The 14,428-nt window shown below is 41.7% G+C and overlaps 1 protein-coding gene across 1 annotated transcript in view; it reads right to left on the bottom strand.

Annotated features, from left to right (window-relative positions):
* Positions 1–6: 6 nt before the first annotated feature.
* The window catches only part of Prrc1 (proline rich coiled-coil 1), a 27,980-nt gene continuing 13,558 nt past the window's right edge, over positions 7–14,428 (bottom strand). The window contains exons 6-9 of the mRNA XM_055622813.1: positions 13,710–13,873; positions 7,572–7,675; positions 5,056–5,158; positions 7–2,276 (exon numbers count right to left, since the gene is read on the bottom strand). Of these exons, the coding sequence (XP_055478788.1) occupies positions 2,067–2,276; positions 5,056–5,158; positions 7,572–7,675; positions 13,710–13,873 (581 nt within the window). The 3' untranslated portion in view covers positions 7–2,066. The remainder of the gene's footprint in view (positions 2,277–5,055; positions 5,159–7,571; positions 7,676–13,709; positions 13,874–14,428) is intronic.

The following is a 14,428-nucleotide window of genomic DNA, read 5'->3' as shown; positions in this document are numbered from 1 at the left end:
GTGTGTGTGTGTGTGTGTGTGTGTGTGTGTGTGTGTGTGTGTGTATTTATAGAGATGGACCTTAGGCCCTGACATGGAGCTACATCCCTAGACCCAAAGGACAGTTTTTCAAATCACAGCACAGCAGCAGGTGTAGAGAAAGACCCTGCTTCTTATGCACGAAGCGAGGAGAAGTCCGTGGCCGCGTTACGGTGGGCCAGTGCAGCCACTGCAGTGCTTCTCTCCTGCTTGGGGTTAGCACACACCCACCTCAGAAGTAAAAGTAGCAGAAATGACATAATTCAGGAAAAGCACCGTGACACGGCAGGTACACTTCCCAGGTAAGGACTCAGAAGGATGACTGCAGTCTTCTAACTCTAATGTCTGCACAACTGCATCAACAATGAAAGGAAAGCCGAACTACATTTATGTTTCAAGTTGTCTTCAGGAAGATTGAATTGCATATAGTGCTCAACTGAGGAAGAAAAAAATTTACTTAATTTCATCTTACATAAATCCCCAAATGGTAAAATACATTACGTCAGGAAGGAAAAAGCTAAATGCAGTGGATTAAATAAACAACATCAAATATAAAATCATTCCATTGAAAACATCTGTAAGAAATGAAGGGCACAGTTAAGAAAGTCAAGCTGTGCCTAAGGCAGACTAGGAAATAACCCTAAATCTCCCCAAGATCCAGCCAGTCAACATCCCAGCATAGAGGGGCTTACATCTCCCCACCCCCACCCCAGTACACACAACTGGGGAGTTATAGGCAGTTGATGGCTTCTGAGGAAGGGACAGTCAAGTTCTCTAAGGGTGTGGCCTCTTGTTGGTCAGTTTTGCTTCACACCTATTTCGGCAGTACAGAATGTACTTGATAGGCTGTTAAAAAAAAAAAAAGAAAAAAAAACGAGGACAAGAAGGGAGCATACAGTGGGGATGGAAGAGTTAGGGGAGGGAGATAAGTGTCATGAGAATACACTGCGTGAAGTTCTCAAATAATAGAAAAGAAGCAACATTAATTTTAGAAAATGTATACCATCCCCAAAGAAGTGGACTCCTCTCACAGTCTGGAGAATGTGAGCGGACGCAGGAGGAACAGCTGTTACGACAGCTGATTTGTGGAAGTGCTGACGCCATGACACAAGAACAACACGAGGCACCGGGAGAGATGTGTCAGTGCTGAAGAACACTGACTGCTCTTCTAGAGGAGGCAGGCTGGTACCCAAGCACCCACAGGGCAGCTCACCACCGTCTGTGACTCTGGTTCCAGGGCTCTGATGGCTTCTTCTGGCCGCCCTGGGCACAACACACATGGTGCATAGCCACACATACACCAATACACAAAATTCAAAAATCTCAAAAAAATAAAATATAATAAAATAAAAACATGAATAACATTTCTGATCTAAAAGATACTTGGATGGCCTGCCCTTGAGTTTTTATATTGCAGTGAAAAGAATAAAACGTTATTTTTGGATGTCAATAGTATAAATCTGTAAAATGGCAAAATTTAGAATAGAAAAGAAACAGGTGTAACTTCCAAACTATACATGTACATGGGAAACAATATCCATTAATTTGGCCCATACTCTATAAAGCACATGGAACTGTGTGCCCCCACCCTCCCACAAGCACGTAAGGTCCACTGCTGAGCGTGACTGAGATCCAGGGCACACACAGATGACAACAGGAAGCACACCTTCACAAGATAGTTGGCACACACAGCCTCCACCATGCAGAGAAACCGGGAGAGCCAAGAACATACCATCCAATACGTGAGCACAAGGTCCACTTTATAAACCTGGTGTACTGAATTGTGCTGTCAATATATTTGTGTACCTTTTGAGAACTAAGATGTATAAAATCTGGACAATAAAAAGAGGATCTATTTCTTTTGTTTTACTGGAATGACAATGACACTGTGCCTTTACTTTAAAAAAGAAAGAAACAAAAAGAAATCTTTTACAAGGATGCAGCCTACGGGAAAACTGTAAAAACCTGTTGGATTCATAGAAGTTACTCAGTGTCCTCTAACACGGAGCCAAAGGTGACGGCAGGTCTCCATGTCCCAGCAGCTGGTCTCACATGGGCCTGGGTGGCAGGCGCTGCTTGTACATGCCCGCCACAGCCTTGGCTGCGCTGTAGATCATCTGTCGGCGAGACATGCCAGTGAAAGCCAGGTGCCAATCAGTCCGGCTGACATTAAGCAAGCTCTTTTCCAGGACTTCACCCACTGTCACCAGGAGACCTGACCACCTCAGATTGTAGTCCTGGGGAGTCAGGCTTTGTGCCTGTGGAGAAGGAATCCGTGTTAATTGTACACTGACACCGCACTGGAACTCAATGTGTTAGAAATGACAGCTTCAAGTCTAGACTCGGCTTAGTTCTCATATAGATTGTAACGAACCCTCAAAAACTCAGCTGTGCTGCCACCAACTGTACAAAGTGACAAGGGTGAAAAGAAACAAGCAACACTGCACGCACCACTGTGTTAATAATAGCCCAGCACACTCACTGTCCAAATATAACATCTCCTCATTTACTGCACATTCTTAGTGATGCCGAGCATGGAGCACGGGGCTCAGCGCACGTCCAAGTCTTGGAAGAACTCCACCTCCTCCCAACTCACTCTGAGGGCCTAAATTATAGCTCCACATTCAGGGTCACTTCGTGTTAATAATAGGCTTGTCTAAAATTATATTCTTTTTTTTTTCCTTTTCTTTTTTTTGATTGTTTTGTTTTGTTTTAAGACAGGGTTTTCTGTGTAGCCTAGCATGTCCTGGACTCCCTTTGTAGACTAGGCTGGCCTTGAACTCATAGAGATTCATCTGCCTCTGCCTCCCAGAGTACTGGGATTACAGGTATGTGCCACTGCGCCCAGCTAACATGATATTCTTAAATCCCAAACAGAGAAAGACTACATATTAAGTCCATTTAGGGAAGAATGCATTAGTTTGTGGGGAAATGTCTGTAGATATGGCTCATGTGACAGTAAGTCAGTAGCTGCTCCCAAACAGCACCTAGGCGGGCCCGTACCTGCAGCGCTGTCACTCACCACCCTTGGCCTGTCTGTCCCTGCTTCCATGAAAACCACTTGCTCATACCCAGAAGTGAGAGGCAAATAGATTGCAGTGTTCAACAGCCAGGGTTTTGTTAGGTCACTGAGCACAGTCCAGAGAATATCTGTCTGAAGAATGGATCTGCACTGTGCACAGATCCCCAGGTGTTGCTTCACAATCACTCGAGGGGCTTTCTTTGCCCCTCAAAAAGAAAAAAAAAACAAAACAAAACTTTTCTTAAGCTCAACTTAGTTACCTTACAACAATTACACTGGAAACACTACGACCTAGTCGAAGACAGTCAAGAGTTACATCAACCAGCTTCCTAGCAACCCTGACAGACAGCGCAGTACTCTGTGCTACTGGCATTGCACTGGGCTTCAAAGAGAGACTTTGGGTCTTCAAAGACCCTGGGGGCCTGCTTCTCACACCCATAGGAGCCCTGGTGGCCCTGATGCAAAAGTGCAGTCCTGACCTAGCAGCTCAGCACAGGGAGCCAGAAGCTTCTCTTATGTATTGTTTAAGTCAAAATAGTAGGTGACGCTTGTGATTTGGGTCAGAGGTCATACTTCTGAGTGGTCTGATTGCTAAGACAAACCAAAAGGCTGGGTTCTAGTGGGGAAGGGAAAGAAGAATAAGTCACATGGAAGTCTTTCAATGGATTTTTACTATTACACACACTGACAATTCCATTTTGTTGAAGAAATTATTTCTTTTCTTTTTGTTTTTTTTCCAGATAGGGTCTCTGTGTGGCCTTGACTGTCCTGGAGATCATTATGTAGACCAGGTTGGCCTGGAACTCACAGAGCCATCCCAAGGTTAACAGTTCCCTGATGCTTTATCAAGAGACTGAAGGTGGGGGCTGGAGAGATGGCTCAGTGGTTAAGAGCACTGCCTTGCTCTTCCAGAGGTCCTGAGTTCAATTTCCAGTAACTGTCCACAGGTACATGATTAGGTTCATTCTTCAGTCAGCAAATCTAAAGACAAATTTCTATCAACTACATTTCTTTAAATCTCACTTTTATTTTATGTGTATGGTTATTTTGCCTACCTATATGTCAGTGTACCACATTCATGCCTGGTGTTTACAGAGGGCATCAGATCCCTTGTAAATGGAGTTACAGACAGTTGTAAGCTGCCATGTGGGTGCTAGAAATTAAACCACGGTCCCCTGAAAGAGCAAGCAATGCTCTTAACCACTGAGCCAAGTCTTCATCCTCATTTTGTTTGTTATTTTGGTTTCTTGAGACAAAGTCCCATATATAATTCTGACTGGCCTAGAACTTCCTTTGTAGACCAGACTGGCCTTGAGCTCACAGAAACCAACCTGTCTCTGCCTCCCAAGTGCTCAGATTAAAAGGTATGTACTACTTACTATACCCGGCTTAGATCTAATTTTTAAAATATTGACTTGTTACTAAAATGAACAACTAAAAAAGAAGATTCAACCAGAGAGAAGGGAAATAGAAAAAATAATGGGAATGAAGATGAGATAAACAGGCAATGGGAACATGGCTTAGCTGGTAAAATGACTAAGACAAAGACCAAGTACCCACATAAGAAAAACCAAACATGATAGCACCTGCCTGAAATCCTAGGGTAGGAGAAGTGGAGACAGAAGGATTCTGGGGCTCTCTAGCCAGCCAGCCTCACCTCACTGGTGAGGAGTTTCAGGCCTAGGAGAGACTGTCTCAGAAAGAAGGAAAGCAGTGCAGAGCAATCCTGAGGAGTAGTACCTGGGCTGGCCTCTGGCTCCCACAGATGTGCACACATCTGCACCTGCTTCCATACACAGACACACTACAGATGAATGAAGGGAAAGATAACGCAAAGTACACATCAGACAGATTTAAAGGCCAATTTGCTTCTGTTTAACCACAAAGGGGACAGAGACGAATAACAGCATGGTAGAATCAGGAAACTGACAGGCACAGCCAAAGGGAAAGACAGAATCAAGGACATAATCCTTACAATAAATATGGAGCGTGAAGAGAAGGCAAAGAAAACCAACCTGCTGCACAAACTCCAAAGGCACCGGTGTGGCCTGAGTAAACGCTTCCAGGCGGATGCCATGAACAGGATCTTCAACGACCAAGCAGCCGATGTCAAACCACCTAGGACAGAAGTGGGAGCAGCATAACTACCATTTACACGCCAGATAAAATGAGAGTCCAGAGACAAAAAGAAAAGGCAAGTCCTACCTACTGTTCAGACTCAAGTATCACAGTTCTCAGAAAGAAAATGTCAGACAATTCCATAAACACAAAGATAAAATTACTCCACTGTCTTGATTCCAGGAGAAGGACGAGAGTTAACCAGAAAGGAAAACTGAAGTTACTGACCATGGGAAATTTCCTTCTTGCTAAGATGGGGTGGAGGGTAATGGGAAGGGGGGTACTCAAACACATAGTTAATAAAAGTTACACTATTTGAACATGGAAAGAACTCCTTGTGGATAATATTTTTAAATGACAGTCGCTACAATATGGGGAAGTTTGTATTATCAACCCTCACCAGCAGGCAACCATCTAACAATGTTACTATAAATAAATAAGCTCACTCAAAGGAAATATCCATGTGCTTGGTCCCTGTGAACATAATCCCTTCGAATCACTGTTCTGAGTTACCCACTGGGAACTGGCTTTCAAAAACACACTCATGAAATCAAGGTACTTTTTCCACCGAAAGATACTTACCTGTAGATTATTTAAAAATTAGGCATTATAAGCATACTTAAAACACCTGGGTATCACCAGAATCTAGCCACTCGAATTATCAAACAACCCTGAAATGAATTCAAGCACTAAGGGCAGACGGACAGGCTGTGTTCAGTGTCTCCATCTTTTAAAGAGTAAATACCTTTAATAAGCACGAAGAACTACAAAATGAATAAGGAGATACACTTACATTTAAAACACTAAGACACAAAGCACCATAATAAGCAAATGGCACTCTGTAATGTCTTAGCATTCACATCCTAAAATGTTTCAACTTGCAAACATTGATTGATAATATTTCCTCAACTTGACTACTAATTACAATTTCAATGTAGCCAAGCTCAGCTAAACCTTGTTTTGCATGCTCTGGGCGTGGTGCCCATCAGGGTACTGCACTCACTCAACCGGGAGCCAGCATAAAGAACGAGCAGTCCCTTTCCCCCACACTGGTGAACACACATCAGAACTCCTGTAAACCTCCGTTCCCAAGAGCACCACCTCCACCAGAGCCTGGAGCCGACTTTCCTGTTCCCTTCTCCGGAACCCTGCAATTCCTGCCATGTGCCCAATGCCCTTCCATTTCGGTCTGTGGCCCTGCTGGCTAAGGGAACTTTCAGGTTTCCCTGTCCTTCATAAAGTTCTTCAACAGGATCATAACTGGGGATGAGAGTGGAGAGAATCCAAGATGATCACCTTTGATCATAGGGAGCTCCATCTTCCCTTTCTGTGTATAAGGCAAGATAAGAGGAACATGATGGGCTGAGGTTCAAGGCAGTTACGTTTCACACAGCAGAGAAAAGTTTCACACTAGGCTCAGAAGTCATAAAGAGACTACCCAGCATCACCAGTCAATTCACAGTCAAGGAGCATGCCTAACACATTACAAGAGCATTTCTGTACGCTTAACACTAATCCAAGACTAACACCAAAATCTAGAACTGGTCATACTCAGAACACTGGCATTATTCTGTATGTGCAAGAAGACATGAGACTAATTTTTCCAACTTAGCAAGAACAGATTATTCCTGTGGTTATAAGTAGTCTTAGAAAGACTGCTTATAAGCGCTTTTCAAAGCGCTTACTAGGTTCTACTGGTTTTACCTGACAAGCACATTTGAAGATTAATTTCCCTTTAGGCTGAATTGCTCTCCCTGGTAGATATTTCCCACCTCAGTAGAGGCCACGTTTTGCATATATGGTTACAAAATGCTAGCTAACAAGTAAACAAAAATTTAAGACACAAATGAAACTACCTTGTAATTATAAATAAAAAGTAGAATCCAAAGGCATGGTTGTTTATATAAAATAATAGCATATCCAAAAAGGTTTCCCATTAAAAAAAAAAAAAAATTTAATCTATTAAAAAAAAAAACAGAAACACAGAGCCCTCAAAGGCCATGATGAACTGACATTTCTAAGGGCTTTTTAAAGCTAAACACATGGCACTATGTAACTCCAAACCTGTGAACTACCATCAAGGCTCCTCGCCCTCGTCACTCTTGTGGGTCACCACAGGAAGCGGTGTGCTCACTCCCAGGGCTCAATTATACCCAAGCTACGGGGCAGTGGACTGCTTACAGTCTGTCCTGTGGTAGCAAGCGGTTGTAAGCAGTCTTAAGGAGCAGGCATTGCTCTGCGCGGCTCAGTTACAAAACAGTAATGAGAACAGAGGTGTCAGCTCAGCGTGGATGGTTCCGCCATCACAGCAGACATTCCACTCTGGCTTTAAAACAGGAGATGTCTTTTCTAGGTGCTCCGCATGAATGCCAGACACAGCCCTGCAGTTCCCAGGGAACCCTGAGCGTCTTACTTGTCGGGCAGCAGCTCAGCGATGAAGTTTTCTACTGACACAGCAGTCTGCTTTTCATGGATCGCGCCAGTCCTCCGCAGGCTATCGATGCGCTCCTGGGCACCCTAAGCAACAGCGGCACAAGGAGGAAACTTGTCTTTAGAGACAGCATTACTATTAAATATACTGGTTCTCAGTTCCGTAATACACACACATATTTAACATATACTCTGTAATGTTCAAACAACACAACCTGAGTGGAGTTGTACCTCTGAGGTACAACAACCCTTTCACAAGTGTTGCCCAAGAGCATTGAAAACACAGATATTTACATTATAATTCATAACATTATGAAAATTACAGTTATGATGTAGCAAAGAAAATAATTTTATGGTTGGGGTCACCACAACATGATGAAGTCTATTAAAGGGTCGCAGCATTAGGAGGGTTGAGAACCACTGGCATAGAGTAAAAATATCCAATAGCATTCCCTTGGTATTACGTTTAGGGTACATTTTCCCAATTATTCCCTCATGCATTATTGTCACCCTCACTCACATTGTATTAAGGTGTTTCTCTATATATTCAATTGTTAATTGCTGAAGCAGCAGCAAGCTAAATGCTAACAGATTCTGGTATTATCATTGTTATTAAGCAATCTCCTGTCTCAATGCTGCATAAAAATTACTTCCCAATTAATTCTGATTGGTTAATAAAGAAGCTGAAGAGCCAATTACTGGGTAGAGGAGACAGTAGGCGGGACTTCCTCCTAGCCTGAGGGTCCCATACAGAGAGAGGGAGAGAGGAGAGAAGGAGAAGGTCGCTGGGCTGGGCTATGAGCATGTAGCCATGAGGCCAGGCTACGAGGAGAAAGTCGACCATGGAGGAGTTGCCATGGGGACAAAGATGGAGCAGGCGCAGCCAAGGCGAGAGAGACTAGAGGACAGATAACAGGGCATGTGGCTGGGAAGTTGCTAGACTAGCTTAGACAGATTAGAATAAATCAGCATCTGCCCAGTTACAGTGCTTGAAGCTTATTAGTAAATGTAACAGGTCTCCATGGTCATTATTTGGGAGCTAAAGCAGGCATAGAAAAAATCCTTTAATTTCAACAGTTGGTTGCAATTTATTTAATAGATTGTTTTAAAATCACAATTTCTAATTGAGTTCTCATGAGAAAGCCTTATTTTTAAATGTTCATTTTGCAAGAGCTCTGGTATGTGCTTGGTTGATTTACTCTTGACACTTGCACTGAGCATGTGTTTTCCCAGTTTCTAATTACCTTTTAAATACACATGCAGAGACATGAACACTATGACAAATAAAAAGTTACAAGTGTGTGTGGTACACTAGAGCTGATTCAGCAAATAACTATCATTAATGAATCCAAAGGGTTTGAAAAACTGCACAAATAACTCAAAGCTGAGGGTATATATCGGGAGATTAGAGAAGCTAAAGCCAGATGAGGAGGGCATACACAGATACACACAAACACACACAGAGACGCACACACAAAATTTCAAAAACAAAACCAAAAAACAGCTAAGAATAAGCCTAGTTTTAAGGACAGAAGAGCTAACAGAAGAAAGAAAGAAGGAAAGAAAGAAAAAGAAAGAGAAAGAAAGAAAGAAAGAAAGAAAGAAAGAAAGAAAGAAAGAAAGAAAGAAAGATCAAGTGCTTAATTTCTGTTCACAGGATGGTGAAGAGATGCGTGACAACTGCATGAAAATGGACTCAACAGCGTAAGACGCTAGCTGGGGAAGAAGAAAGGTAATACAATTCTATAGCAGAGTAAATGCCATCTGTCTATTTTTGAATAATTATACCTCCTACGCTCAGCATTAGGCATGAGCCAAAAAGCACTCGGTAAGACCTCCCCACAAGAAACGCCAAACAATGGGAAAAGCATGGAAACAGAGAAAGCATGGCCTTGATCCATCTTGTACCAGTAGAACAGGAGGCAGCTGCTGGTTCTGAAAGACTACGATGGTTTAATTCTTTACAGTGGACACTGTAAATGTGCCTAACTCAGTCCTCCTCCACCTGGATTAAAGAGGAGCTGAAATGTTATTTCAGTAAAAGCATTTACGGGATTAGTGGGCTGCCTCTGAGCTAGGCCTTACAAAGCACTTCACATACTGTGCTTCTAGGGAACACCGCCCCGTCTGCTGAATCTCACCATCCTACAACACCAGACTCCATACTTCACTGGATTTACCTGGCAATACAGATAACTGGTACCTACAAAGAAAAGGATAATCAGCTAGACAGCAAGTTTTGTTTTGTTTTGGATCTCACAGAAGAAAGTGAAAGGGAGCCATCCCCAGCCTCTCTTTTCCATTGACTAGTGTATTAATTAAATGTAGGGGCTATTGGAGTTTAAGAAGTTAAAATATCATTCCCTACTGATGTTTTGAAAAGGGAATTTTACTCTCACCAGTATAAGGCAGCCATAATTAAGACAGTTTTGAGGACACACAAATAATATTCTGCAACTGAGCCGAGGCAGAAGGGCTCGGGACTTACGCTGTATCTGTAGCATCTTGGTTCAGACAGACAATTCGATTGCGCACGTTGTCACAATGCTCACTGACATTACCCACATTGGGATTTTACTCCAAGCTTTCCAATAAAAATGACTGCCACAGAAGCTTCAGAAGCTTCCTAACTTAATTTCCACTGAACTTACTGTCTTAGATAATAACATAGGATTTAAGGGAAAGTTAAATTTAGTTTAGAACATCACTGACATCAAATAAAATATGACAGGAGGGTTAAAAATTTTATAATGAACGATTCAATTTAAGATTCAATACTTTTTCTTCTCATAAGCTCCCTCTACTGTTTCTGAGGGGGAAAAGTGATCACAAATTTGTAAGTATTTCCGTTCTGAGCCTATATTAAAAGTTATAAAAAGATAACCTGCACCTAAATTTGTAAAACAAAACCAACAGCAAAAATAAGTTGGGTCAAATACAAATAAAAAAAAAAAAATCACAAGATAAACCGAACTATCAATAATATCTGTCAAAGTTTTTCTTAGGGGAAAAAAAAATATCCACACGAGCCTTTCACACACAATGCCTACGTACTATAAATATTAGTGAGAAACGCTATCTGACCTAACATCCTTGGAGCTGGAGCCTCCATACAGGAAGGCATTTAATCTCCTCTTCTTTGGATTGCTACACCTGCAGCTTCCCACTTCGCTGTATAACTCCATCCTCTCATGTTTGCCCCCTCTCTCCACGTTTCCAGAGACAGACTCCAACTTGCGGCCTGCTGTCTTTCTGTCCGCCTCCCGCCGGAATCCACAGGCGAGCTCTGACCTCCCAGAGATAGCTAACCACCTTGAGGGAATCCACAGAGACACTTGGCATTTCTTTCACAGAGTAATGCCAGCACCAAATCCCATGTGTACTAGAGCCCTTCCTTGAGTCTCTAATGTTAAATACACTCACTATTCCTATCTCAAAACTTTTGATGTCTTCTGTCCCAGATCTACAAATTCTTTGTCATTTACAAAAGCAATGTTAAAGTCTTGACAAACAGAGACTCAGTCTAGGCAAGAGATTTATTCACCTTTCAAAAGAAACTCATCCATATAGGACTTTTGATATATCTTAAGGTTTGCAATTATGATGGGTACATATTTATTTTTCTAGCTTACCACTTTCATTTCTATGTTAGACTAGATTCAAACCCTACAGACAGCAATTAGCTTTACTATGTGGCATAAAGACCTTTTTTTTTCTTTTTCTTTTTTTTATAAATGTACACTGGTGTCAACATCAAAAGAAACACCTGGCAAAGTATTAATGGAAATATTTCAAAGTAGATATGGTTTGACGCAATGTCTTATGGAGGCACAAACTACCATGAAAAAAAACTGTAATATGATTCCCATTATGAACAACACATTGCATTTAGATATAGGTAACTACTCTCTAACAGCCCCAAGTCCAGAGAAGTGGAGAGACAGAGTCAGGGAGAATGAGATTCACTCATCTATTTAAATAAACTCAACTATAATTTAAAAAGCACTAAAATTTATTTCTGAAATTTATTTAACAGAATGTATTAGAATTAAAAATAACTTAGTATTAATGTGAGATTATATTTAATTCTAATTATAATCAACACACCAGACTTTTCCCCATTTTCTCCCATTCTAATAAATTTACTAAATTTACTATTTACTAAAATTTATTGGTAATCTCAACATCAGACGTGTACAAAACGACAAAAACACTTAAGTTGTCTGTCCTGTAGATCTCCAGTCAAGTCAAACAAATGTTACTATCTTCTTGTTTAAGCTCGAATGCTGTAACAAATAGGTGTTGTATTTGGTGCCATCTCATACACTTCTGTACTGTTCAAAGATGACACCATTTCAAAGGACCCCAGGTATAATGCTGAAGGGCTGTCTGATGCTCCTAAGCATGGGAGGGCTCTGAAGTACTTTAGAAGAAAAGCATGTATGTGCCAAATAATTTGCATCCAATCAGTTTACAGGACTGCTGGCTATGACTTTATATGCATTCCAATATCTGTCTGTATACATTAAGCTATATCTAAACAGAATCAGACATTAAAAAAAAAAAAAAAACTTCTATGTTGACAGGCTAGCAAAAAAACATTGTGGCCAGAAGTCTACAGGGATCTAGTCCTTCTTCCCTTGGTACCAAAATACTATATTCACTGAAATTGTATGTGGCAACCTCACAGAATTAAAACAAACAAACAAAAACAAAAACAAACCCACAGCAAACTTGATTCTGTCTCGCAAACAAGACCAAATGATGGAACAGAAACAAGTAAAAGGAGACTCTACAGGTGGTGCCAAGCTTTCTCTGAGAAAATGGATGGATGGGGCTGCTGTCAACTGAGATGGGAGGGTAGGGAGTAAGTAAAAGGAAAGAAAAGGTTTCATTCTAGACATACTAAGTCTGGGATATTCAAGTAAAGTTGTCAAAAAGGCAATTTACATATAAATTAAGATTCCAAGAGCAGTCTCACTGGCAACATAAAACTGCAGCGTCAGCACAGACACTGGCCACGACCAGGGAGGTCAACAAACAAGTGCAGAGACAAAGACCAAGAGGAAGCTAGGGAGAAAAGAGAGACCAGCACAGGAAGCACAAACACAGAGAACAATTGATGAACTTGGAAAACAGTTACGTGTGCACCAAAGAAGCTACACAGGGGTGAAAGTCGGCACAGTGCTGCACACCTGTGCTCGCAGAACTCTGCAGCCGGAAGCAAGAGCAGGGGTTCAAGGCCAGTGTTGGCTGCAGATGGGGTCTGAGGCCAGCCTGGCTATAGGAAACCCTATCTAAACAACAGAAAGGATAACCACCCGTCTGCCAAGCCATTGAGCAAATAAATGGCAGCCTGGTGGCTAGGAGTACATTCCTATCAGGACAGGAGTGCAGAAGTATGGCCAGGCAGATAGGACACCAGAGAATTCAAGAAAAGATGTTTAAAACTGGGGGCTGGAGAGATGGCTCAAATGTTAATAGCATGGCTGTTCTTCCAAAGGTGCTGAGCTCAAGTCCCAGCAACCATATGGTAACTCATAACCATTTAAAATGAGATATGGTGCCCTGTTCTGGCCTGCAGGTATACATGCAGGTGGAATACTGCATAAATAATAAATAAATCTTTTAAAAAAGAGTTCAAAATTCTTGTAGAAGTTTTAGTGCAAAAGGAACCAAGCATGGTAGAAGGAACAGGGGAAGTGAGGTCAGAGCTCTGCTGGGATCAACCTTCGCTTGCTTTACGATAGGAAAATGTTTAGAAGCCATCAATTTCATTTGTTTTGGCATGATTGTGTCCTTGTAAAAATACAAGAGTAATGTGTGTGCATGTGTGTGTCTGTGTATGTATTTAACAGATACTATAATTTCAGTACTTGACTTAAAATCAATACTAAGTTATGAAGACTCCTTTCAAGATTATCTATTCTTTCTGTTCTTTCTTAACCACTGCTTTCCTCCTCCAATAATCAAAACGTAATTGGTATTTTATTCAATTAAAACTCCTTCATAACATTGCAATATTGGCTGACTAATGACAAGCTGGTATTTCAGTCTATAAATATGCAGTTTATCACACGGGCCTCCGGAACAATACTGTGGAGTCACTTTTATTACTCACCTTTAATCCAGCTGCATAGCCCACTGGCTGAGGGGCGATATTGGACTGTCCAGCTTCGCCCACAACCATAGCTAAGCCAAAGACCTCCTGGAAGGCGTCTCGGACAGCAGCCACTTTCACTTCTTTATTTGAGGTTACAACAATATCCAGTTCACCTCCAGATTCTATAGAACAAAAAAAAAAAAAAAAAAGCATTTCAGTTCTAAATTTAAGCAGTAACTTTCCAGTAATTACTACCACACTGTGGTGGTTTGAATAGAAATGGCCCCCACAGACTCATGTATTTGAATGTTTGGTCCAAAGGAACCGACACTATTAGGAGGTGTGGCCTTGCTGGAGTAGGTGTATGGCCTTGTTGGAGAAAGTGTGTCACTGTGGGAGTGGGCTTTGAGGTCTCATATGCTCAAGCTATGCCCAGTGAAGCACACAGTCTCCTTCTGCTGCCTGTGGATCAAAATAAAGAACTCTCAGCTCCTATTCCAGCACCATGTCTGCCTGCATGTCACCGTGCTCCTTGCTATGACAATAATGGACTAAAACTCTAAAACTGTAGGTCAGCCTCAATTAAATGTCTTTCTTTATGTTGCCACAGTCATGGCATCTCTTCACAGCAATAAAACCCTAACTGAGACACACATCATAGGTTCACACTGTATTTACTGTTACCAACCTCACACTGTGAGATAGGATGACAGAACCTTACCCACCACAACACAGCT

The sequence above is a fragment of the Psammomys obesus genome, unplaced genomic scaffold (assembly GCF_907164565.1).
Source record: "Psammomys obesus unplaced genomic scaffold, mPsaObe1.curated_primary_1811, whole genome shotgun sequence".
In the NCBI taxonomy this organism is placed as follows: Eukaryota; Metazoa; Chordata; class Mammalia; order Rodentia; family Muridae; genus Psammomys; species Psammomys obesus.
Note: the sequence above shows the minus strand (reverse complement) of the source record. Positions and strands in the feature narration are given on the sequence as shown.